The following is a 24,377-nucleotide window of genomic DNA, read 5'->3' as shown; positions in this document are numbered from 1 at the left end:
ATTGGCAAAATGTCCTCAGTTTCAGGCAAATTTTATTGAAATCTCTTTAACAAACACACAGACGGAGGGTTACACATAATTTAAACATGATCCTCACACTAAAGTGCTCATTTCTCTCACCAGATACACAGTCCATATGACCCTAAAAGGTCAGGTGACACTGAAAATTACTGTCAACCGCCTGTGTGCCTAACCCTCAGTGGCTGCCTGAGAGACTGCCAGAACAAATCTCTGAATGGCTTTGGAGACGTAGGCTTTCTTTCTTTTTCTTTTTTTTTTTTTAATAAACACAAATAAACACAACATACGAATCTAATTTCAACCACACAAAAGGAAAGTGGGACAGAATTATTGAATAACACGCCGGAAAGAAGAACACTGACCTTGCAATGCCTCCTGTTCCATGCCGGTGAAGAGGTTTAGAAGTGTTGATGTGGAAGTAAAATTATTTGTAGTGGAAGAGCCCTTAGATGGAGAGCTACAGCCACAGATAGTCTATATATGAGGGCATGATGGTATGAACATGACTGAAGGCAATATGGCAAAGGTTCAGCCTGTTCTGGCAGTGAAAAGATTGGACACATGCTGCAGGGCTACGTGATGTCAAAGTCATCCTGACACCTTGCTGAGTCACATTCCCTCTCATCCTTTCAATGTTCAAAGACGTCTTTCAAAAGGATCACTCCTGATCAGATATCACAAACTCACCCCCCAGAGGTTTTATGATAACCTGCTCTACATGTTGTTTTGTATGGTATTCTTTCAAGTATCACATTTTTGTTCATTCCTGCTCTAAGAAATCAGAAAAGCGTCTGGAGGGGTTAGCGCTGTAGAGAATGACAGTGCTGGGAAATAAAATAACCTTGCGGCTGTAACCTCTTACACCTCTGCATTGGGTACTTTTCTCAGGTGTGAGCGCACACTGCTAATGTCATAAGCAAAAGTCTGGTCAAGACCGGAGCCGACAGTCGACTGCTGTGGCCAGCTGGGGAAAGGAAAACGACAAGCGATGACACGCGCACCATCGGGAAGCTCTTTCAGCAGCTTCTCACCCAGAACCCCCATCTGTGAACCAATCAGAGGAGGCTAAACCAGTCACTTCACATGTCATGCATGCTATCCGAGTTGTACAGCATCAAAGGATGTACATGAAAGAAATACCCACCACTCCTGGAGCAAGGAAAGCTGTCACATTGTTGTACACAGACAGATCAGTCTATGACAGAAGAAAGACACAAACATGGTCATATAGCTACTTTGACCAGGCTTAAGTAAAGAAGTTGTTTTGTCAAGGTCTTACCTTCCAGAAGTCTTTTTTAACAAAAGTCACCTGGCCAGAGGGCACTCCTTTCCAGCGGGCCTTGCTCCTGGCATAGGCCACCAAAACACCATTAATCTCAAAGCCTGTGCACTGAAAACCAACAGAAGAGGCGGCAAACACCTGCGAAAATCAAAACTGATGATGTGAAATACAACTAAAGTAACATACTTGAGTCTACATACATACACTTTGATTTAAATTTCAACAGGAATTTAAAAGATAAAAACACCCACTTCCACAATCAAATGTGCAGCCCACTTACCACTCTTCCATCTCCTGATCCCAGATCTGCTAAGCGACCTGTTCGGCCCTCAAGCAGCTTCATAATGTTCAGTGTTTGATCTTTACTGGAGGGTAAATAAGGAACCTGCGCCACAGTGCAAACATACAGTAAGTCAATACATGTGACAGGCTGTGCAGCAGTTATCATTATTATTAAATGACTTCCTTGCTACTGAGATGGTAGAGCTCCTAAATCTCTTTCACAGCTCCCCTATTGTTTTTAAGTCATAATTTAGCTCTACTGAAAGGGAGAATTACAACCCAAAATACATTTGCCGTCAGTCTAACTCACATGGCACTCCAACCAGACGCTACAGTAACACAAATTTCTTCCTTTTCATGTGAAAACATCTCTGAATATGCTTCATATTAAATCCACCTCCGCTGGCGCCAGTCAAGTCATCGGCGTGCTGTGTCTGTAACCTTGAATCTGATCACCTACTCACTGTCAGTGGAGCCTTTTCCACAATACCTGCCTGACTCCACTTTATCTGCACATGTTTTATGTGAAGGATAAACAAAGCATCATGTCATTTATCAAAAAAAAAACACAGGTCAGAGGTGTATTATTCATGTGCGCAAAAGCAACTATTCTGAATATATTTAACAAGTATTAGCATTAGCTTTAAAACGGAAACTTTTTGCTTTCAAATGTCAGAACAAAGTCAGATTCTTCATGCAGCGACAAACATCCTCATCGTTGCCTGACCTCTGATAATCTGCTCCTGATCATCGTGTTGTCTTGTTCATCTTGTTCTGACAGTGAGGAAAATAGCGCATGCGATATTATGTTACAAAAATGGATCTCTGCACAATATGCACTTCAGATTAGCGCACTGTACAAGATGGTGCAGTTCTCCATAACACATAATCACGGTTATAGACTTACCATTTTCTTCTTTTCTCACATTTGTTGTTAAGCACGGAGCACTATGCTCCAAAGTAAGCAAATTGATGTTAATGTGCAAGTCAAATTACATCTTGGCTTCTCTTCTTTGATTTCACTCGAACATGCAGCATTTGAGATTTGAAGGGTGGAACGAATGCAAAGCCGGCAGGTAAAAACAGAGAAAGGAAATCTCAAGCACCTTGAGGTTGAACGGGATTTTGCGAAAACCAGGCATGACAAACATGCTCCATACTCCATACAGGCCAGTGAGCAGAGCGCCCACACAGGCCGACAGGACGGGGTGGGGTCTGCTGGTAGGGAGGACCCTGGCATGGTCTTGCAGAATCACCTCAATGGTGTCCTCCATTGCAAACTGTCACCAATATGGTTAAAACACAGCAAGTGAGGGAAGATATTACTGCAGTCTGTAAAAAATGTTTCTATTCTGTGATGAAATATTTCTGAACTCTCCAGCCGACCAACGGTGGATTATTGAGGTCATGACCGAGAATGATATTTGATGATTTTTTTGAAAATCAGATAATGATAGAGCAGCAGATATAAAAAAAAAACATGAACATTTCTGATGAGGATCATTTATGTTTGTGATAACTGTGTTGCACTCATTGATAGCAGCCACCAATCAGAGCTCAATAGGTGGGATTCATAACAGCTTACACAGCTAGCAAGCAAGCTACCGACCTAGCTACATTCATGAAAGCATGGATGAGACTGTACAAACTGTACACTTTGTTGTAGGTCGGCTGAGTGACATAAAAGCTCTTAAATCAACTTTTTTTCTTTGGTAAACTAGAAATAATGTTAAATGCTGTGAGCAAACATGATGTAGGTGAAAATACACACTCACTAGAAATGACTGAGCTCCCACAAGTCAGCTGTCATGAACTCAATGTCAGGCTGAATGAAGTGAAACAAAACATCAATTCAGTCTGATCATCAGGTGAGACATTTTACAGTGGATAAAGAAACGTGTCAGTGCTCTGTGGGGGACAAACTGTGTAATGAGGACAAAGTAAATTTCAGTTTATCAGTAGAGCTCTAAAGTGTTCGCAGGATGCACAAAATAGATGTGGAAGTTTTATATAAAAACCAGTCACCATCCAGTTTGAACATGGTTGTTCTTCATGTCATGTGGAGTACACATTCAGAGAATCTAATCTGCCAAAGTAATTTCATTTTTGTAAACTTGAGGTCGCAGTTCCACATTTTTAAAGGCCATAATCTGCATCAGCTTTATGCCAGAAATAACTCTGTAAAACATTTGTCATCTGAGAATCTCAAAATGCTGAATTTCATTTGGAAAAGTGAAATTAAAATAGGATGAGCTTGCTCAGAATAGCTCCCGTATCAAGAGGTCAGCAGGCTTCTGTAGCCACAGTAATTAGATTTCTGCCAATATTGCTTTGTTAATCATTGACCACATGGCAGCCTTTGAGAGATATCACCAGAGCACCTCTTCCAACAGCAGATGGTGCCACAGCGGCCTTTTCTCCCTTCAGAAACCTCTAGAAAAGTTTTGTTTACCACGCTTAGGCCATGTACTGAAACTATCTGCAACGAAAGCTCTTTTATTAAACGAACCAAACGATTCTGCTCTCAGCCTCGAAAACAGGCGCTCCACCACTACCCATGACTCCTAAACGGCATTCAAACGACACATTTTTAGGATTTCTAGATGAAATCGGTGCAAAAATATTTAGAAGCAAACTAATAAATGAATGATTAACCTACTTATGAGCAAATGCACACAAGCAGGGTCCAGATTTGGTGTATGTATCTAACACAAACTCTAACTTTGTGGAGACGGACATGTTTGTGCGGCCTACCTGAACCGCCCCTCGTCTGCTGCGCACGGAGCCGCCTGCAGACGCTCAGCCTCCAGTCAAAGAGCCATATCCCGCCCCACAGCGTCATACGCGCCCTATCAAATGTCTGCTAACTGGTTGATACCACGAAACACCTGACAGCCAAAGACAGCGCTTGTATCCAGGATCAGTGCATGTTTATATAATCTCTGTTGTGTCTGGCACTGTGCTGATTCTGAGCGCATGGTGGTGTATTATAAGTAACGTCGGCTTCAGGTGTGAGATGAGTAATGGGAGATAGTTACGGCTAGTGGCTTAGAAAATGCTCAGATTGATAGCTGATATGAGCCTACCGGTCCCCACTTATTTATTCCAACAGTGCAGTCTGCATTTGCACCTCTCACATTAATTATGCAGGTTTTATAATCCGCCTAAAAAGAGGGCTGTGGCGATTACAATTGCAAAAACATGCCCGTTTTCTCTCTCTCTCCCACTCTCGCACTTCCGCCGCGGTCTCATTCCGCACTTGCTCCCATTGAAAGGCCCATAATAATGATATTCATCAGCACTCAGGCCTCTCTTATTTGCTCAGCCGCTTGTTCTGTGAAGCGGAGCTGGCTGCATGGGCGGGGGACGGCAGCAAGACCCACCGACAGTGACGCAAAAGGAGAGGCCATTATATTGCTTCCTGAAAGAAAAAAAAAAAAGAAAAAAAAAAAAGAACAGTTGGGAGTTTATTATAGGCACAGGAGTGAATGTTAAAGCAGAGAGCTATTACTGAGGCCAAAAATGGACTTGTATGGGAAGGTAAGCTGCATGGTTTTATCATACGGTTACGGAGAGACAGAGAGCATCAAACTGTTCTGTGTGCTGAGACTGAACAAAGGTTTTCAGTGTAATTGCAATTTTAGTGTCGCTCTTTCATGATGAGGGGCGTTAGATGTCCGCTGCTAATTAAAAACGAACTACAAAGGTTTTTCCTGCGCTTCCACAGTAAATCGTACAGCTGTTGGCAGCTGTGACGCGCTGCATGCTGAGTAATGTAGTCGAATCTCTTCTTCTGATGCCGCCCGCCGCCTCCGCGTCGACACCGGCCGAGAACTACAACCCCCATCTTCTCAATTGCCTCCACACACCACGAGCTTTTCCGTGACGTCAGACACACGCACGAAACGCACTTTCCCTTTGCTCGTGCTCACCTCACGCGAGCCAGCCTCGTCAGCTCAGGGGCGCGTGCCACAGCCGAAGCGGAGGGGACAGCTCCCAGGTGCTGAAATCGGTCGGCGCTCCAAAGAGAAAGAGACACAGAGGGGGGAAGAAAAGCAACGCCTGCGTTACACACAAATATAAAACCCGTATTCTGCAAAACAGGGCCAGAAACAGATAGAGCCGAGGCCTCCAAAACAGGTTTGTTCGCACAATGTCCTCAACGCGTTTTGTGGTAGTTTCATTTCTTAATAGTTAGACGGAAGAATTTCACGTATAGATAAAATGACCTCCTGCCCAGAATTGCTCGTCTGACATTAGCTGGCATGCGGCTCCCTGCTCATCTACATCGTGTAATTTCGTGTTAGATCGACTGCATTTATCGTGGTGTGTCAATGCCAGCATTGCACTGATATTTTGAAAGCGGTGTCCTTGCAAATGCTGCCTCAGTGATGTTTTTTTTTTCCCTCACACGGAAGCGAACAGACACCCGGTGCAGGATCGAGGTCCGGCATCTTTTATCATTGGAGACGCTGGAGGCAGAGCTCGGCTGCCCTGTTTGGCATGGAAGCGCAGTGGCTTTGTCAAAACATTCACCTTGGAGCAAAGATGACTGTGCTCTTGTCATCTTGCTCGTAGTACTCGTGTCCTCGTAGGTCGTTGACTGCTGACAGCTTGCAGGAAATGCTCAGTGTTAAGGTGAAAGATTGGTTTTTATTGTACCCTTTGTAACGTGGAAGGAGGTTAAATGTCTGAGGGAATTTGTGTTTTCTGGTAGAAACACAAAAGCAAAACATCACACTCAGAACTGTTCATAGTAAAATTCAAATTGTAAATTGAAATTGTTGCAGCACAATTTAAACAAAAGAGCTAAGTTTGACCCAGTGCAAAAGAAAATCTGATTAATAATCCTTTCTGTTCATTAAAGGAGTCATTTAAAGGCTTTGAAGAGGACAAACTCAGCTCTTTAAAATCCTGGTTATCTAATACTCATCAATACAACAGCTTGCTGTGTTGGTCATGCTGGTTTGCCTGACACAGCCTTCTGTCACCTCTGATCTGTGGCCTGCTCAACAAGCTTCTACTCCAGATCCAGCCCTTTCCCTCTCTTTCACTTCCTGGTCCAACTAGAAGTTGTTTTGCCAAACAGCTGAGAGTCCACTGAAACAACTCATTCCACAAGAGACAGGTTCACATTTGTGTGTGTCACAGCTCCAAAAAGCTTCACATTAATTCAAGGTGAAGCTTCTTAATGCAATCTTTTCAGTGTCTGTATCTGTCGTTGCAGATGGCTGCCACTCAGGATGTGAAAGGGAAGGGAGAGGGAGGGGACCAAAACTTTGACTACATGTTCAAGCTGCTGATCATCGGCAACAGCAGCGTGGGCAAGACGTCTTTCCTGTTCCGCTACGCCGATGACGCCTTCACTTCGGCCTTCGTCAGCACAGTGGGCATCGACTTCAAAGTGAAGACTGTGTACAAGAATGACAAGAGGATCAAACTGCAGATCTGGGTATGAAATATTAACATCCAGGCATTAAACATTTAGAAGAGAGCCCCTGAGTGTTTGATTCCTGATCAAACCAGAAGTGGAAGCTATCTGATCAACAGCTCATAATAACTGACTTATCTGCTTGAAGAAGCTGTTTTTTCCTATAAATCCTTCTGATTAGGAAGTCAGACTCTAAATTTGTTTCTGATCTAATGGTGGTAATTTATAGTAGAAGGAAAACACATGTCCAAACACAGAGAACGTCGGGAAGAAATGAGTTTTCTGTCGTCCTCCAAGGTCTCCTGGAGGACTACCTAAGCTTTAAGGGGGAAGGGGCTCTTGAGAGATGCCCTGCCCCCTCGTTTCTCTTGTTCTCTTTGTTTTCGTGTTCCTGCAGAGTGACTCTTGTCTGTAAAAGGCTGTCAATCTATGCCCAGAGCCCACTTTCTCCTGACCTCTGCCCACATGCTTCTCCGTTGATCAATACGTTTCAAGGACCGTGACAGGTTGTGACTTAATGGCTGTATGCTGATCCAAGTCCTGCACTCACGGGATCCCCCAGGCATTGATTCAATTTTAGTCATGGTTTTGGCTCATGTAGCTAAGTATGCTTGGACGTGCTTCACTTTTCATCTTGTTGCATTATGTTACGTGTACTTCAGTCAAAGTATAGAAGGTATATTTAAAGCTAAAACGCACTATTTCAGCATTATAGGTATGTAAATAGGTACATAAAGAATAATAAAAGACTTGGCAACTGCAGTTCAAACTAAAAGGACAATTTTCAGCATCCTAACGAAGCCAAGTTACAATATTAGTGTTTCAATTTCAGTGTCTCAATTCCCACCAAAAAAACAATGATGCTCATGCTTTGTTCCTTGGACTCAGAAACATGTGGCAAATTAGCTGTCTCCTTAATTAATTGAAGAAAGCTTCAGGAAAGGCTGTGTTGTGTTGCCTTGGTTTGACACTCTACGATGTAAGTACGGAGACAGATGGAAGTCTCAACGTTACTGACGACTAAGCGTTAGTTTGGCACGCAGCGGGGGAAGAACACAGAAGCAACACCTTCCTCAGAACGTGTGGGAAAACTGAAGAATGTCTGAGGCTGTTTAATTAGGAGTTCATCGGAGCTGCTGAAGCTGATTGTCTTTGAGGGGATAGATATGTAAAAGTTCCCCTCACCCTTCATTTCTCCCGCTGTCTTTCCTGTCGCACTCTTTGTTTCTTTCTTTGCTACACTGTACTAAATGCCAATGTCCTCCAGAGGTTTTGCTCTCTCTTGTCATAATAGTTTTCTTTTGCAGCAATTAGCCACCCCCAGACATTTGGTGTTTGCTAATCACTTAAAGAGACACAGAAGAAGCGCCCCTGCAGGATGTGAAAACTGGATTTGAACAGTCAAACGACTGGCTAATCGGGATAATGTGTTTTCATCATTAGCAAAGACAAGCATATTCAGGGCGAAAAAGGATTGCTCTTGCATCCACGTAATTGGCCTGTCTTTTTTAATTGGGCCCAGAGAGAGCTGATACTTACTGTATAGTAAGCGCCCATTTAAGGTGATGGCTATTGGCTAATGTCATTGTGGCACTCGCACCATTAATCTGCTGAGAGATAAAAGTGTCCAAATGCATCATAGAGTTGTCCCTGTTGTCGTATTTGGCTGAAGTGAATGAAACACAACGCTGAGCACTGCCAAGATGGCCCTCGTGAAAAACCGAAACTCACTTTACTGAATGAGGAGGAGTTGAGGCGAGTGCCAGCCTCCGCTCACTACCTCTCCACTTGAAGTCGTCAGCTTCTTGGATTGATTTCTGGTGAGCTGCAGAGTACAAGCGAAGCTTTTCAAGGAGCTCCAATTCGCGGGACTCAGCATTTTTTTTCCCCATCCCGCTCTGTCTTTTTCACTGAGAATAAGCAAACCTATTCACTGAAATAGCCTGGAAATGCAAAGGCCATTGTCAAGCACTCGAACAAGAATCAATAGGATGCTTAAATGTCTAAGACTTACAATCCAAATGAAAGAAAAGAGTGAGGTTAAAACAACATTCAGAGGACTTGTGCACACCGCATCATCACTTGGTACATTCACATTAACACTATCATCCACATCACGTCATCCTCTTTCATGTTGTTCACAATGTCCCACCACAAAAGATGCTATTTATAATATATATGTAACTTACAACAAACACTAGCTGCTGACATTAGAAATGCACACAAGCAATTTTGGAGTCATTGTAAACTGACAAAAGGTCCAAGCTCTGGTGTGTGTGTGTGTGTGTGTGTGTGTGTGTGTGTGTGTGTGTGTGTGTGTGTGTGTGTGTGTGTGTGCGCTCGGCAGAATGTGAGCTCTGTCTCCGTGGAGTGAAGGTCAGAGCTGTCCTCTGGCTATTACAGGCACTCTGTTGTAGCCATGTGCAGACTGATAGAGAGCAAACCCAATGTGGCAAATACAATCCAGTGCCGCCTGTCGGGCTTCTGTTTAACCAGAGCCAAGTGGAGCAGCCAGAAGTCCTCCATCATGATTCACAGAAGCCTGCAAACACACTTGTTGTGGGTGGAACCACAGCACAGTAAACATACAGTATAAACAGGAGGGACATCGTTGGGATATATTATTATCCAACTTATCATAAAACAATAAATCTACACATCTGTGAGCAACTGCATGTAGGTACTTCGAGGAAAACGATCAAACAAATAAAAACAGTCATTTCTCTTCCCTTCTCCCGGGCAGCCTCACTGTATAAAAGGTTGATCTTTCTGAATTGGGAAATCTATTAGCATTTCCATTGACATCTCGTAGCAAAGGCTGCAGCGGCCGCTTGTTTCCAGGGCAATCTGTGTACAATGTACTACTCCTCCAGTGTTGCGTAATCACTCGCCTGCTTTGCCTTTGAGCAATTTGTTCAGCCTCATCGTGAAACAGCGAGCAGTTTCTCAATGTTGAAATCGTTTAACCTCAATTTTTTTCTAAGAACGCGTGCCATAAGCTGAGCTCTGAATACTGCACTGCATCGAGTGTTTAACACAGCTGAGCGATTGTTTTATTGAGGAGAGGAAAGAATCAATCACTTCAGCCAAAACTGAATGGCTGTTTTTGGCATCTAATCAATGCAAAATCCAGCGAGGCGATTAGCATAATGATTGTTTCCACATCGTGAACACAGCAAATGTACCTATAAGAAATGTAGATATAGAAATGTAGATAACATCCTAAACCGATGCTCCAACTTGACTGAAAGAATCTGTCATTTGCATAAATAGCTGCAGGTTAATAATGTACATCTGCACATTCACCCTTATAGACATGCATATATGTGCTGTGCAGGGTCATGTCAGTGTTGCTGAGCATGATTATCAGTCAGGCGGTTAGCAGCAATGCTAAATCATGTTGTCTGTGTGTAGGACACAGCAGGCCAGGAGCGCTACAGGACCATCACCACTGCGTACTACCGCGGGGCCATGGGCTTCATCCTAATGTACGACATCACCAATGAAGAGTCCTTCGGCGCCGTGCAGGACTGGTGAGTCTTGTTGGCCTGTTTTTGATCATTTTTGGATGTGGATGTCATCTCTTATCCTGTTTTTCTCTGTGGATTCTATTATATTGTTGTGAGCATCTGATCAACATATCAAAAGGGCTTCCTGTCTGTCATTATAATGCAATCAGTTGATATCCTGCACACTTGATACTGTACATGCTTTGCCCTTCTTATGAGACAAATCTACAAGCCTAACCAGTTTAGTTTTGCTATCTCCTAACAGCAACAGTGCATTTCTCCGTCTCTTACATTTGACAGGCTTGTTATGTAGTTTGTATGCGTGCATCTTTGTCAGGCTTGGAGATCTAAGGAAAGCTTGTCAAGGTCATGGCTCTGGTCCATTCATGAGTCACACAAGCATCTGCAGGCTGAACAGAAAGTCAGCCAAGCCCAAATGTCGGTGATTTATGATGATGCATTCATGTCTAAAACAGGACTGGGGAGTTCAATTGGCTGCAGAAAGCAGGTTTCTGGGTTAGAATTCTTGCTCTAGAAACAAGCGCGTTCTCATCGGTATGAACGGTTCACCACAACAGCCAGGAAGCTTTGGGGAAACAGAAGAATTTCAGCTCTGGAGATAGAAGTGTGTTTTGTTTTACATTTTGCTGATCTTTCTCCTAACACCCTGACTCTCCACAGGTGTTGTGATGAGAAAGTCATCTTCCATTTTATTTACACCCCGCTGTCCCACACACTTATCTCCCTCTGCCAGCCCAAAGAGATTACCGGTGCACAGAATGAGCATTTTTGAGAGGAAAGGTTCCTGAATCATCATGGCAATATTCTCATGATGTTACCGTTGCATCAGCTACAAGGAAATGATGATTTGACTCACACGAACTTGATATAGATGGTGGTATAATTTTGCAGCCGACACTTGCATCCATTGTAGGGCTATGACAATCACTATTAAGGCCATTGTCTGCTTGGGCCTCATCACTTAGCTAGCAGCACTTGACAACTGCTTCAGGAAGCACACGTCATGGCTAAAGCAGCTGCATTTAGTGACCGCATACTCACAGTTCCTATCCTGGCATTAATTAAACCTCCAAAAACTCATATCCGTTCATCAAAATCAAAATCACATCATGCCTTAAAATGGCCTGGATGTAACGCGACTCTTGCCTTCATTTAGTATGACAGGTCTATGAACATGTCAATAGTCCCAACCTCCATCTCCACCCACCCCTCCACCACTGCCTGCAGCTTGAGCACAGCTGCTCGGCCTCTGCTGGTTTTCTGTTGTTGTTAGCTACAGTGCACTACACAAAGGCACATGCTAATATAGGAGTAATTCAGGCAAACATGTTCAAACCAGAACCCGAATGCTGAAGAAGAAGAGGGAATTGTGCAGGGTTGCACAATTAGATAACACGAGCCTTCTTTTTGGCTATGTTATCATGATATGGACAGACCAACCCTGCATGATGATTGGTTCCTTAGATATGAAGCCCGGGCTGTCTGACTCTGTGTTTCTGAGACTGTCACAGCAGTTCAGACTGCTCAGCAGTGGTGTTCCTGGCTTATTTCACTCCTGATATGTTGTATAGCACGTACATCACATCCCATGGACAAACTTAAGTCTTTAAAGTTATGAGCTTGCTTAGTATGTAAATTATTAGCATGCATTGTGTTAAAATGCTCCGTATTAATACACTTCCCGTCATTGTACATGAGGGGAAAAAAAAGCTTCTTGTAAAGAGAGGTCGGAGCCAGACGTACCTATTATTCTTTTAAGGCCTGTCTGACACTTTGATGGAATACTGCAGTCTGAGCACTGTCTGTGATGGGTATCTTAATTAATGGAGCCAAGTGTGTCACTGGCAGCGACAATCCTGGAGAGTCACCTGTGAGCTCATTTACCAGACAGCGCACAAATCAACTGTATACAAGTGAAGAGGCTCTTTTTCTACCCGTCATATAACCACAGCTCTTCCTTTCTGCCTTTGCCACAGGCTTTAATTCCACTTTCTCTTTCCCTTGTTCCTTGTGACAAGGTTGTAAAAAAAAAAAAAGAGAGAGAGGTTACCATGGCAACCGCTCCTTCCCCGTCTGTGGCTGAATTAAGCTTGTGACGCGTTCATTTCCTGCCCGTGACAGAGACGAAACAGGGAAATATTGTAACGCTCACATAAAATGTAGGATTCTTAACAAACCATGAAAATGAGTTATAAAGTATACACAAGCAATTTTATTACAGTAGCAATCTCAAAGTATTTATATCCAATTTTTCACCTGCCCGTCGCTTCTCCAGAGGGCAGATTGTTCAAAAATCACTGGTAAATACAGCCTCTTTATAGCCTGCATATGTCGCTCTGGTAGGCTACAAACATGATTGTTTTTCTGTCAGGGAACATTATCAGCAGTTGGATTCAAAGTGACCCACATCTGAACCGCTATATCAAGTCAGAGCTGGACAGACAGAGGCTGAGCGCCAGCATCATGCTGCTCTCTCGCTCTCTCTCTCCCTCTCTCTGAGTCGTTGTTTCTTCCTCTCTTTCTTACTGACTCCCTCTCTACTGCTTTCAGCCTGTGGTATGTTCGCTGCCCTACTTTTTGTCAAACAGCAACACCACAGTAGATATTTGTTCCCTAAATTCCTTCTCAAAATGTGTTTGGAGGTTAGAGCAGCACAAGCACCTCTCAGCTGTGTTGAAACTGTTTTAGCGTTAGCACACAATGCAATTTATTTAATCCTAATTATTTTACAGAATATATGGTGCAGATGATGCCTCATTTTATATGCAACATCTAGTTGATGACAATCAAATCAGATATCATTTATCACCAAATGTCATTTAAATGCCGTGCATTGCAACCCACATTACATAATATTATGACATTATAACATTAATGACCAACACAAGCTAGCTTCATGGGTGACTTAAATGCAAAAGACAAAGAGCTCACACAGCAGTCTGGTCCACATTTGCAAGGTGCGTGCATCTTCTGTGCATTTAGCCATTATTTAGTATTAGCTGACGAGTGTTTCCCGTCCTGTCAGTGACCATAATTAATACCCTGTGTGGCTATAATATCTAGCAGTCTGTAGACGTTAGCAGGAGAGGAAAGCATGAAAAGTTTGACAAATTCTAAATATCAATATCAACTAGCTAGAAAATAGCAAATAATGAGCTATGTGAGTAATAGTGATTCCATGTTTCCAGAACAGGGCAGCACTTGACCCACTTCTCCACTGCTGCCTTCAGTGACTCAAATATTACATGATGCCAAACACAAGGTGATGTAATCACTGTTCATAACCGGTCCAAATGGTGAACAAACTTTACATGGTGTCCTTTTTGCTCTGCCATATTTCCCATTAATTTCCTGTCCAATAAAAAGTGGCACAAAAACAATCCTGACAATACGCAGCAGCAGCATTTATTTGACTGTGATTGATTTTTTTTTTTCTTGCCTTTTTATGACATGCAGGTCAACCCAGATAAAAACCTACTCGTGGGATAATGCTCAGGTGGTGCTTGCTGGAAATAAATGTGATATGGAAGAGGAGAGGGTGGTCTCGGTGGATAGTGGCAGACTGCTGGCAGAACAGTTGGGTAAGTGTTGGAGCAACATTCACTCCTTTATGTTAGTGGAATTGTGTTTTTCAATCACTGGTGCTTCTGTTCCCTTTCAGGATATTATCAGAAATAGAAGAAGCAGCTTTATTTTCCATCTTCAGCGACAATAAATGTCAAAGCTTTTCCTAAAGATTAAGTCATAAATATCTATCATGTGGTCATTATCTTCATTGGCGCCGTCTCTTTATGTTCTCATGTTACTCTTCCTCTTGCCAAGGCTTTGAGTTCTTTGAGACCAGTGCCAAGGACAACATCAACGTGAAGCAGACCTTTGAACGCCTCGTTGACCTAATTTGCGACAAGATGTCCGAGAGCTTGGACACTGATCCGGCCGTCACCACAGGAGCTCCCACTGCCAAACTCACAGACAGTGCTCCGCCCCTGCAGCAGCCTGGATGCAACTGTTAGTGACTGGCGTCAGGAGGCAAAGGGAGGGCAGCGCAGGTCCTGTAAGGTGGTAGAGTGTGCAGAGTTTTGTTCTCCCTCAGCGTTATCACTCCCGCTAGTGCTGCTTTCTCTGGACTACAGTTCAAACCCCTTTTAGTCGTAGAATTACAATATCCAGTCGTATTAGCTCTCAACTTTATCACCTTATATCAAGAGCAAATAACCAGACAAAGAGACATGGCTACTGCAAAATGTGTAACATTACAGGATAGCTAGACTATAGAGACGCCATATTCTCATTCTTTAGCTAGTTAGTATGGTTATAAACCAAGTATGTTTGATAAGGCTGGAAATAGACCATAGATATGATGTACAGTTAATCCTCAAGACCTTTAAAATCTCTAAGACCTAGAATAATTATAAAATGAGGGATAGAGTCAGTGAGTGCTTTAATGATTCTTTTACTTTCATTTTTTGTACAATGTGTGTATTTTTCTTTTATAGGATTATTTTGTCTCCTAAAGCTGCCAAATCTATGATTTAGTGCACTATAGGACGTAGCTTTCTTTTGTGTAAGGAGTGTGTGGACGTCGTGTGACTGTGAGTGAGTGGGGGTTTGCACGAGTGTGAGTTTTGCGTCTGATTCGCAAATGAGTGCAACTTAGTCATCTGAAAATCATCTACCTTGGATAAAAAAGTGGCCTTTTAGCATCTCCAACACGGCCTCTGTAAGTTTCCTCTGTCATCCTTACTTTTGGAATGAGTCCAGTACCTATAATGTTGATGTGAGTACTACTCCCCGTTTTGCTGTCTGTAGATGTGTGATTTCTCTGATAAGTATATCTGTAAATCTTAAAAGCAACTATTTCTGTGTGCTTAGCCTCTAAGATGACCCCTTTATAATTTGATGCGATGAGCATGCTGCCAAAAAAGTCAATCATATGTACTGTTTTATCTAAAGATAAAACCTAACCATCCTCTAAATTCCACATGACGGCAATGATCCAGCATTTCACTGAATAGAAATCTCACACTGACAAGGCTCAGTGTATGATACAAAACAACTGATCAGCTCTGGCATGGAATAAACAGCCATATATTAAAAAGATGTATTTTAACTTTTGAGTCAGCATGCTAAAATTTTAAGTTTGTGCTATAAAATTAAATCCCTTGTGAAAGAAAAATCTCATAGGAAACATGCAGTAGTTTAAAATGGGAAGCTTCCCCTAGCAGGCATATACAGTGCAGCAGAGGTCTTAATGATAACTTAAGTCCATATAGTGCAAAGGTTGTAGCTTATTTTAAAATCCAGAAAGCCTTTCAGTTCTGCAATTCATAGAAGAAGAAGAAAAAAAAAGTGCCAAAACATCACTATTCCTTTAGCATCGTCAGTTGTTTGTTGCATAGTTGAATAAAAGCTCCAAAAAATTGCATGAAGTCAGTCCTGACTTATCTATGTAGATTTATATAATAAGATAGTGTATATATCACTCTGTGTTACAGATTTAGGAGCATTGTCATAGCACTCGCTGTGAGATGCAATGGGCCAATAAGTGCAATATTTTATGAATGAAACCCTGTACATAGTTCCTCCTGTCCTGGAGTGCAGTGACTCCATCTGCAGTGTGTGAGTGACAGTTCGGTCAGGACGGCTCTGAAGCTGACGTACAATCTCTGAAAAAAGAGCGCGTGCTTCGTTCAGTAACTGCAGCCACTGAATGTGTGACTTGGTATGTGTGCGTGTAAGTGTGTGTGTGCGTGTGTGTGTGTGTGTGTACCTGCCATATTGAACAGACAAATTACGTAATATAGTGTATTGTTTGTGTATACCTTTTGTACAAATGTATTCACGTACTATATGCTGTTCCTGCTAACTGTTGGCTGTTGATTGAACTTGTGTTATCATGTCAAAATGCAGTGTTATTGTGAAAGATAGTCAGGGGGATAACTTAGTCTATGCCATATGCCATACTGTTGTAATTCCAAGAGAAGGGATACACATGAACTAGTTCAAAGACCCTGCGCATATGTGTGTACACGTGCTTTGTGCGTGTGCATCTGTGTATGTGTGTGATATTATAATTTTATGCTAATAGCCATGAAATAAATTATTGTATTGATCTCCAGTCAAGATTCATTTAATAGAGGAATAGATATGTGGCAGTCCAGATGCCCAAACAGTCACTCTGGTCGAATCTCATTTTAGAACTGTACGACTTTACACATAACTGAATATATTTGTTTCTTGGAGTGCAAGCAAAGTAAGAAATATGTTTTTGAGATTATAGGAAATAAATCAAATTCTATCAGTGGGTGTCTGTGTTCTCTCTTGCTCTCTGCTGATTGTATGGACACAGGCAGGAGGGATTCGCTGGCTGCAGCCCTCCAACCCAGACCTGCTGTCTCTGCGCTCTCTTCTGTTGATGCGGCGCAGACGCCTTGTTTCATTTCTAGACAATGTGCACCACCTAGTGTTGGAGGGCTTCGCCGAGATGTTGCAGCCGAATATTTGAAGAGGCAAATATTAGACTGTCAACATTTATTTGACAGCTACAGTTGACAAGTTTGCAGATTAAATGCTACGTACATGTTTATTTGTCAGTAATAACAATCCAATATTCAATTATGTTAACAGTAACTACACCCTCACAGGCTACAACATGAAAATACTGTATAGACACAATAATCCAATGATAATGTTACACTGACAGGAGCCATTCTGCTGCAGAGGCACTTTTTTTTTTTTTTTTTTTTTAACTGCTAATACTTCTGTTATGTTCCTTATTGCAGTACTGTTACGATGTGGCATGACTACTGTGCTTATCTAAGTGTTTAATCCTGTACAAACTATTGTTCTGAAACTAACAGCATGTCAAAGGATTTATTGATCACTTCATAACTGGTAGTATTACAGTATTATATACAACATATTCCTCTACGTTTCTATTGCACTTCCTAGGATATCCACTGCTGGTGACAAGTTTAAAAAATACTAGTGTACAACAGCTTCACAGATATGAAAGCTCTGTGACAATAAATGCTGATTGCAGCCTTTTCGTCCTTTATCAGGGCTGCAGTGATATCTGCTCACTGAGATGAAGAGCAGATAATGCTGTTCAGTTCGAGTGAATGACAGAGCTGAATGTACTGCTCGTGTCTTTCAGCCATCGTGATAAGCACCCAGAGATAAGCAGTACGGAAAGCCTGTAACTGCTGATAGATTTTACAAGTAAAATGAAGAAGCAAAAAGGAGCTTATCTTCTACAACCCCGATTCTAAAAAAGCTGGGATGTTGTGTAAAAGCTAAATAAAACAGATTTGAATTTGCTAATTCTTTTGACAATGAAAACAGCACAAAGACGATATATTTAATGTTTTACCTCATTTGATGATGATGATCTGATGGCAGCAACACGCTTCAAGCAAGGTGGGACACAAAAGAGTGTGGGTGTGAGACGAAACAATCTGCAGGGGATTGTAGAAACTATAAAAACTGTATATCACCATCTGAAACAATGACTACAAAGAACCAGTGAGTAGGCAGAATCAACCCATGCTTTTATTTAATCCATTGCATATAAAAACTTTTTTTTTCATTCTTTTTTTACTTGTTTTTTACATAAAGTTGTATGATCTACAGTGCTATCCAATAAACTGCAATTAACAAGGAATCCATTAAAATAACATTTTAATTGTCTTGTGAAACTTCCAGACAAGTTGGCATTCTAAAGACATAACCCAAAAAATAATTGTCCTGAAGACCTTTTTTTAAGTTACAGTTTGTGTTTTCCTTTCATACCATAAAAAATAGAACACATAATGAGAAAAGAACCCACTGTTTCCATTGGTCCAGGGCTGTTAAGAATCTACAGTATGTGTGTCAAAAGAAGAGTCCCATTCTCGGGACAATGATGCACTCACCCAAACCCAAGTCCCACCCCTCCAACACCCCTTCCACTACAGAGATACACTAAACCCTTCTCCTGTCCAGGCAGAAAAATGTCAGTGGTTTTTGGATATTGCAAGTCATGTGAGTGGAAGTGTGGGCCGAGCATAGATAAGCAACACACCGTCAGTGTTTCAGCCATAATTAATGCAGCAGTGGCTGAACATGCAGATGTGTCTCAAAGCCTCTGTGCTTTGTAGGCTGTGGTCGAGCAGCGACCACACACTCCTGTTGCGCCCCATTCAGTGTTTGTAGCTGTGACGCAACCACATGGACGCGTAGACGACACTGCAGTAACTTAGAGTAAAGTTACTTCCATATCGTCTACGTCCGGCCGGCTGTGTCACATCTTTGAGTGTAGTGGCAGGGCGTAAGGAAGGTGCGAGTTGTTCAGACCAGGTCTACAGCAAAATATGACTCTTGGACATCCGGCTAGAGGCCACACATCACTCAAGTAGCAAATCTACGACTTGTGGTTGACCCGAGTCTCTGCACCAACATGTTTTCCTGTGCCGTGTTTCTGATAGAGCAATTTGTGTTTGGCTGTGATAGTAAAAAGGCAACATTTTCAAATTCACAACAGGACATCAGGCCAACCCAGCCGAAAGATTCACTAATGCAGCAAAAGAGAACTAGAAAGTAAACTAGAAAACAAAGAGGCTAAAGTAAATGACATGTGTTGAATTTAAGGCACAGCCCATGGGCCAAGGAACAGTTTCTTTTTAAAAAACAATTTGGCTTTCCCCCTCTCTTCACTGAGCTAGTTCTCAGATAAGCAACATGTCGATGGATCATTTTTACACTGAAGCTCATGTGTAATAAACATTCTCTCAACAAGAGGTACGTAATACAGCCACACCATCACCAAAAGGGATGATAAGAATCAACCATTTACGACAAACGGCATTATGATAGTAATAACATTAATAATTATATATTATATACAGCACAATAAATATATGTTTGTAAACAGCAATAAAACCAGAATTTTTTTATTACAGGTAAGGGCATTGGGTGAGGATGGAAAAAGAGCAAGAGAAAAAAAAAAAAAGAAGAAGAAATAAATCTTGGCACAAAATGAAAGATTAAATAAAAAGTTTGGAAATGTCACATAATTAAAAGAAGCACTCTTAAAAAAGCAGTGTGCAGTATTTCAAGTGTTTTTTCTCTTTTTGTTTTTTTGTTTTTTTAACATTTGTTGATTTTCTATATTTTATGTACACAGAGAGAGAGAGAGAGAGAGAAAAAAAAAGTATATTTGGGTATTGTAACTGGCAAGCCTGTACTGTGGTCTATGCTACAGTGAAATATTTACTGTACCACCTTTATATTGCAAAAACGACTCAACAAATAGAAAAATATACCAATAAATAATAGCATCAGGTGTAAAGTGAAAAATGAGGAAGAGACTCTTGGCCGAAGTGTAAGACAGCACTGTTCAAGCCGAAGTATTCATGAGTGAGTGTTTTGGCGAGTTGAAACACACTAAAAATATTAAAGTGGTGATATATGAATATATCAGTGCATTAGAGTATCTAAGGAGAGGATAGTCTTCTCTGGTGTCTACGTAACGGAGCTGATTGTCTTGTCGAAAACAAAGACAGCAACTGGGTTTCATGTCGTAATGGCAAAACGAAACATTCCTGTGATGAGAAACAAACTCCTACAGCTTAACAGAAGAGGAAGCGGCTGAAAACAAGCAGGCATGCAGCTGTTGGTGAAGCGTACGTCAAACGAAATGGGCAAGAAAAACAAAAAAAAAGAAGCAGAATAAAAGCTTTCAGAACATCGGTATAAAATCACCCCAGTAGTTTTTAACACCATTACTATTTCTGTATAGTCGGAGCACTAATAAGCGTCTAAAAAAAGGTGCTTTTTGTATCTACTACAAAGCATTGCATTGTCTCAGGATGTGTTCAAAAGAACTGCAGGCAACAATAATAAAATTCAAAGGCTTCATCCACATCACAAACTGTTTCAGTGAGAGTAAAGCACAAGACTTTGGGTTCCTGCTTCCTTCTCAGTGAAAACTCTCACCAAAATAAGAGTTGGTATGAATTCCAAATTTCAACTCACAGGACTAACCAAACATGAGTATAGTGGCATGGGGATAGTAGTATAAATGCTATTGGAGCAAGTGCAAACACCTCAGAACACTCCTAATGTAATCCAGCCGTGAAGACACCCCTTCCAAACACTGTGACACATTTCTCGCCATTGGTTTCCAAAAGTTCTCTAATCTTCTTCGCTAACAAAAGAAAGCCTAGGATTGCAAAAGTAAATTCTAGAAAATATCTGAATCTTACATACAGTACAATACAAAAATTAAAGAGGTCTAGGACAGCATCATGGCTGTTTAGATTTGAGCTTTGTATCAGTCAGGTTTTCAAGGAAGACTTCCGACATCAGAAATGTGTCTCGAAAAGCTCCCCAGTGTGCTGCAGCTTTCATCTCTGCGCCGTCCCGTCGGGTTTTCAGCAGAACGGCGGCGCGAAATGCCTCCTAATTCGCAGTGGGGAGGAAGTGACCTAACCGAGAGGGAGATTCTCCTTGAACACACCGATGACCGTCTCTGTAGAGTATGGGCACTTGATAAAACACAGAAACACTGCTAAACTTTCAGGCAAGGCTGAGACGAAGCGGAGGGAAGGAAAATGTGACGTATGGTGTGAACAGCAGAGAGCAGATGGAGAGCTGCTCGTCCATGGCCTGAACTAAAGCTGGTAAAGGAGGAGGTGGAAAAGCCAAATAAACACACACCACTTCAGTACAAACGGGAATGGAAAGGAGTTTTCCTGAGTGCAAAAAAACTTGGAGAAGTACCGGTGGGCGTGTCTGAACGAAGCTGACAGGAGGAGTGGCCAAGGTGGAGAGCAGCGCACGCTTTGGAACCAGAAACATAGATGTATAAAAAACACAGACAGACTCCACAAAACCCAAAAATATTCTATAAATAATCATCTGTCATTACTAAGAAGAACAGTTAATCAGGTGCTGTCCATAAACTGCTATGTGTGTGGGGGTTTCTCCTCTTCCTCCTTCTCCTCCTCCTCCTCCTCCTCTGCTACCTCTTCCTCCACGACACACGGCTGCGAGCAAGGTGTCTCCCCCTCTTCCGCCACCTCCTCCTCCTCCTCCTCCTCTTCGTCCTCCCCCACCTGTTCGTCCAAAGGAATCTCTGTTGATTCAGAGTCCTGCGTGCAGAGTGTTTTAGAGTCAGTACAGCTGTTTTCCTCCTCTTCCTCCTCTTCCTCCTCCTCTTCTTCCTCCTCCTCCGGCTGGCTGCCGCTGTCTTTCTCAGTGTCCGACTCCCCATCCTCCTCCAGGGTGAGCTCAAATTGGAACTTGTCCCCTCCTGGGGGTCGAGTGCCGTCTTCGGGCTCGTCCAAGGCAGGAGAGGGGCTTTGGGGGATGGTGCTTTGGTACCACTCCCTGTTGTCCTCCAACGTGTCCAGGATGTCCTGGGCGTCTGGGTGGACAAGGTCAGCCCACGTCTCCCACAACGGGTGAACGATATAGTCGATGAAACCAACCTACAGGGGAGGGAAAAACAGGTCGTTCACTGTGTGTCTATGCACAGCATGCACGCACATTTGTATCTGTGCATGTGTGTTTGCATACTACCTGGTTCTTTTCTACTGAAGCGTTGTGTTTGTCACACATGGGGCTGATCTCCATGCCCCTCTCTCTCTCTCGGTCCCCCTGGCTGAAGAACTCCTCCATGATGCGGTCCGTCCACTGCCGGTACAGCTGGAGAGGCTTCGTGGGGTTGCTCAGGTCTGCACAGTGCACCATGTTCTGGAGGACCTGAGTGTAACAGTTAACAAGGTGTGAAACACGGTGCCCAGGCTGAGGCGCTCATGTCATGTCATTTTAATGACACAGCTGTGGTTGGTGGATTCGTGGTGTACTGGTCGCTTTATTCTGACCTGTATCCTGTCAGAGTAGTTGTCCAGCAGCAGGACACCAGAGCTGGTCACCTTCTTGGTTTCCACCATAGTTTTCAGATCAGCAAGTAGATTCATGTGCTTGGACATGTCTGTTGCTAACACCTGAACAAAGCATTCAGTACAGAAAACAGTGAATGAACGTATAATGTAGCGCACCCTTCCCACTGAACAAGCTGCTTTATAGAAGAGATGCAAAATCTGTTCACTTACGATGTCAATGACCATCTTTCGCAGTGATTGTCTTTGTTTTTTGGTCAGGTTTTGGAAGATGTCACAGTTCTCCTCCTGTAGAAGCTTGAAACCAACTGCTAGATGGTGGTTCTCCAACACCGACGAGTCATTGTACATCAACGCTAGCTCTGAATCTGCACGGAGGACAATTGTGGTTATTCAGGCTTGAAATCAGTGGATCAAACGTATATCATGACAGATATTAAGAAAGCTGAAGTTGAAATGAATAAAAAGTCCAAGAAAATGTATGCATCAAAAACATTTCCAGCAGAATGAGGTGCTGATTAGACCAACACATTTCACCGCTAACAGGCCTGTCCAGGTTTGATATGTGCAAATGTGAGGTTCCACATGTATCATGCATCCCTTGCTCAGTGAGCAGCAGAGGAAAGCGCCAGCATGTTTTCCACTGAGAGGTTTCCCCACTCTGGGTCATCTGAAGGTCCTCTATCTGTATTTAGATTTTCCATTAAGATGCATTAGTCGTGGCCACAGTGGAACAGAGCAGCAGAGGGGAGAAAGGGGATCCTGCTCTGTTGCTCTGTGGCTGACAGAAGATCATTCTGGTGGCTCCTAACTAGGATGACTCACACTGCCTTTACTGCAGGGATTCCCCATTTGGGCTTATGGGAAGCACAACACATTGTGTGTGAGAGTGAGTAGTGTTTTTCTGTTCTGATAAGGTATTACTAATGCTCTTATGCAACCCGCACATTTGTAATGGTCCCCTGAACGGCTGTTTAAAGCGATACCCAGTGGACGTAAACTTTATTTGTTTGTGTTTTCCTCTAAATTGCCAAATCAAGGCAATATCTGTGGCACCTCCAGCCATGAGTGAGTCAGTTAGAGCAGAGAGAGATAGCAGAGGTTCAGTCCCTTGCTTGAGGACACTTCATTTAGCAGCACAACACCACAAATACACTAACCTCAGTGGTATCTAGTTATGCAGATAGTTGTGCTTCTATTTTTCCAGATTTTGAGACGTCTGTCTTTGTGATTTCTGCCGTCATTTTTGCTCACAGCAATAAAAAGAAAAAAACATTTTATCAACAGCAGCATTTTTTCATGGAATGCCCCCATTACTCTGGAAATCCAAATAGGTTGAGTGTTTTGCTCATTGTCAGCTATTTCCCAAATGGAAAAACATCTGAGCCATTCAGAGTTTAGTGGGCGAAATAAAGAATGAAGACATCATCGAGGAAGACAGACGACTTCACAAAGTTTGCCACAAAAATGGCAGTAAGTGTGGATAAGATTAACAAAGCTATACAGGCTGTTGTTGGTCAACTGCAGAAACTCTTAAAGGGACACATTTTAAAAAGCTGCTCGTAGCATTCGCTACCCGGTGTCTACTGAAAAAACAGGAGATTGCTAAAATGTGAAAAGTTAAGTAAAAACAAATTCAATCTGATTAGCAAGATCATCGTAGTTGGGTGGAGGCAGAAATTACATCGATGGATATCGCACAAGGAAAGCTATCTCTAGATATCACAAGAGGTCCTCGACTTATTCATTTAGAAATCTTGTAATTCCCATCGTGATACCACTACAATAGAATTTATACCACCTAAGCTGTGAAACAAACCCTTCCCTGTGCAGCGTGGACTACCACATCACTGGGAGGACTTTTTTTTTCCTCCTTTTTCTGAGAACATGAATGATGGATGTGTTACCGGGAAAGGGTACTATTGAGGACAACATTGATCTCCTCT

General features: G+C 42.4%; 3 protein-coding genes across 12 annotated transcripts in view; 1 reads left to right on the top strand and 2 right to left on the bottom strand.

The window, feature by feature from the left end:
- Nucleotides 1-14: 14 nt before the first annotated feature.
- LOC143320307 (ATP synthase subunit C lysine N-methyltransferase) lies at nt 15-4,376 on the bottom strand. 4 transcript variants are annotated; one of them, XM_076729814.1, is made up of 8 exons: nt 4,340-4,376; nt 2,692-2,865; nt 2,493-2,533; nt 2,313-2,359; nt 1,584-1,688; nt 1,301-1,441; nt 1,166-1,216; nt 15-1,065 (listed from the first exon to the last, which is right to left on the bottom strand). In XM_076729814.1, the coding sequence occupies exons 2-8, from the start codon at nt 2,823-2,825 to the stop codon at nt 880-882; spliced, it is 705 nt and encodes a 234-aa protein (XP_076585929.1). In that variant the 5' UTR covers nt 2,826-2,865; nt 4,340-4,376; the 3' UTR covers nt 15-879. The 4 variants fall into 4 exon arrangements, with proteins under 4 accessions (XP_076585929.1, XP_076585931.1, XP_076585932.1 ...); XM_076729816.1 differs by lacking the exons at nt 2,313-2,359; nt 2,493-2,533 and having other exon boundaries at nt 284-1,065; nt 4,340-4,359; XM_076729817.1 differs by lacking the exons at nt 2,692-2,865; nt 4,340-4,376 and having other exon boundaries at nt 750-1,086; nt 2,493-2,610.
- A 488-nt stretch (nt 4,377-4,864) lies between these two features.
- Nucleotides 4,865-16,847, top strand: rab3c (RAB3C, member RAS oncogene family). Of its 2 annotated transcripts, none has more exons than XM_076729819.1 (5): nt 4,865-5,125; nt 6,813-7,037; nt 10,431-10,549; nt 14,003-14,127; nt 14,369-16,847. In XM_076729819.1, the coding sequence occupies exons 1-5, from the start codon at nt 5,108-5,110 to the stop codon at nt 14,557-14,559; spliced, it is 678 nt and encodes a 225-aa protein (XP_076585934.1). In that variant the 5' UTR covers nt 4,865-5,107; the 3' UTR covers nt 14,560-16,847. The 2 variants fall into 2 exon arrangements, with proteins under 2 accessions (XP_076585934.1, XP_076585935.1); XM_076729820.1 differs by lacking the exon at nt 4,865-5,125 and adding an exon at nt 5,493-5,725.
- Nucleotides 16,848-19,674: 2,827 nt separating this feature from the next.
- pde4d (phosphodiesterase 4D, cAMP-specific) overlaps nt 19,675-24,377 on the bottom strand; it is a 148,295-nt gene continuing 143,592 nt past the window's right edge. For all 6 annotated transcript variants that reach the window (XM_076731919.1, XM_076731918.1, XM_076731920.1 and 3 more), the window contains 4 exons: nt 22,645-22,799; nt 22,414-22,536; nt 22,109-22,291; nt 19,675-22,017 (listed from right to left, as the gene is read on the bottom strand). In XM_076731919.1, the coding sequence (XP_076588034.1) occupies nt 21,493-22,017; nt 22,109-22,291; nt 22,414-22,536; nt 22,645-22,799 (986 nt within the window). In that variant the 3' untranslated portion in view covers nt 19,675-21,492. The remainder of the gene's footprint in view (nt 22,018-22,108; nt 22,292-22,413; nt 22,537-22,644; nt 22,800-24,377) is intronic.

This window comes from Chaetodon auriga, chromosome 5 (assembly GCF_051107435.1).
Source record: "Chaetodon auriga isolate fChaAug3 chromosome 5, fChaAug3.hap1, whole genome shotgun sequence".
Classification (NCBI taxonomy): domain Eukaryota; kingdom Metazoa; phylum Chordata; class Actinopteri; order Chaetodontiformes; family Chaetodontidae; genus Chaetodon; species Chaetodon auriga.
The sequence above is the reverse complement of the archived record's forward strand: the minus strand, read 5'-3'. Positions and strand labels throughout refer to the sequence as shown.

Bases quoted from the DNA above. Each gene is read 5' to 3' on its own strand.
- LOC143320307 (XM_076729814.1), bottom strand. From the start codon at position 2,825: ATGCCAGGGTCCTCCCTACCAGCAGACCCCACCCCGTCCTGTCGGCCT. The intron at 2,360-2,492 runs GTAAGTCTATAA...CCTCACTGTCAG, and splicing joins TGTGAGAAAAGAAGAAAATG to AACAAGATGAACAAGACAAC. The intron at 1,442-1,583 runs GTAAGTGGGCTG...TGATTTTCGCAG, and splicing joins GATCAGGAGATGGAAGAGTG to GTGTTTGCCGCCTCTTCTGT.
- rab3c (XM_076729819.1), top strand. The intron at 7,038-10,430 runs GTATGAAATATT...GTCTGTGTGTAG, and splicing joins GGATCAAACTGCAGATCTGG to GACACAGCAGGCCAGGAGCG. The intron at 10,550-14,002 runs GTGAGTCTTGTT...TATGACATGCAG, and splicing joins TTCGGCGCCGTGCAGGACTG to GTCAACCCAGATAAAAACCT.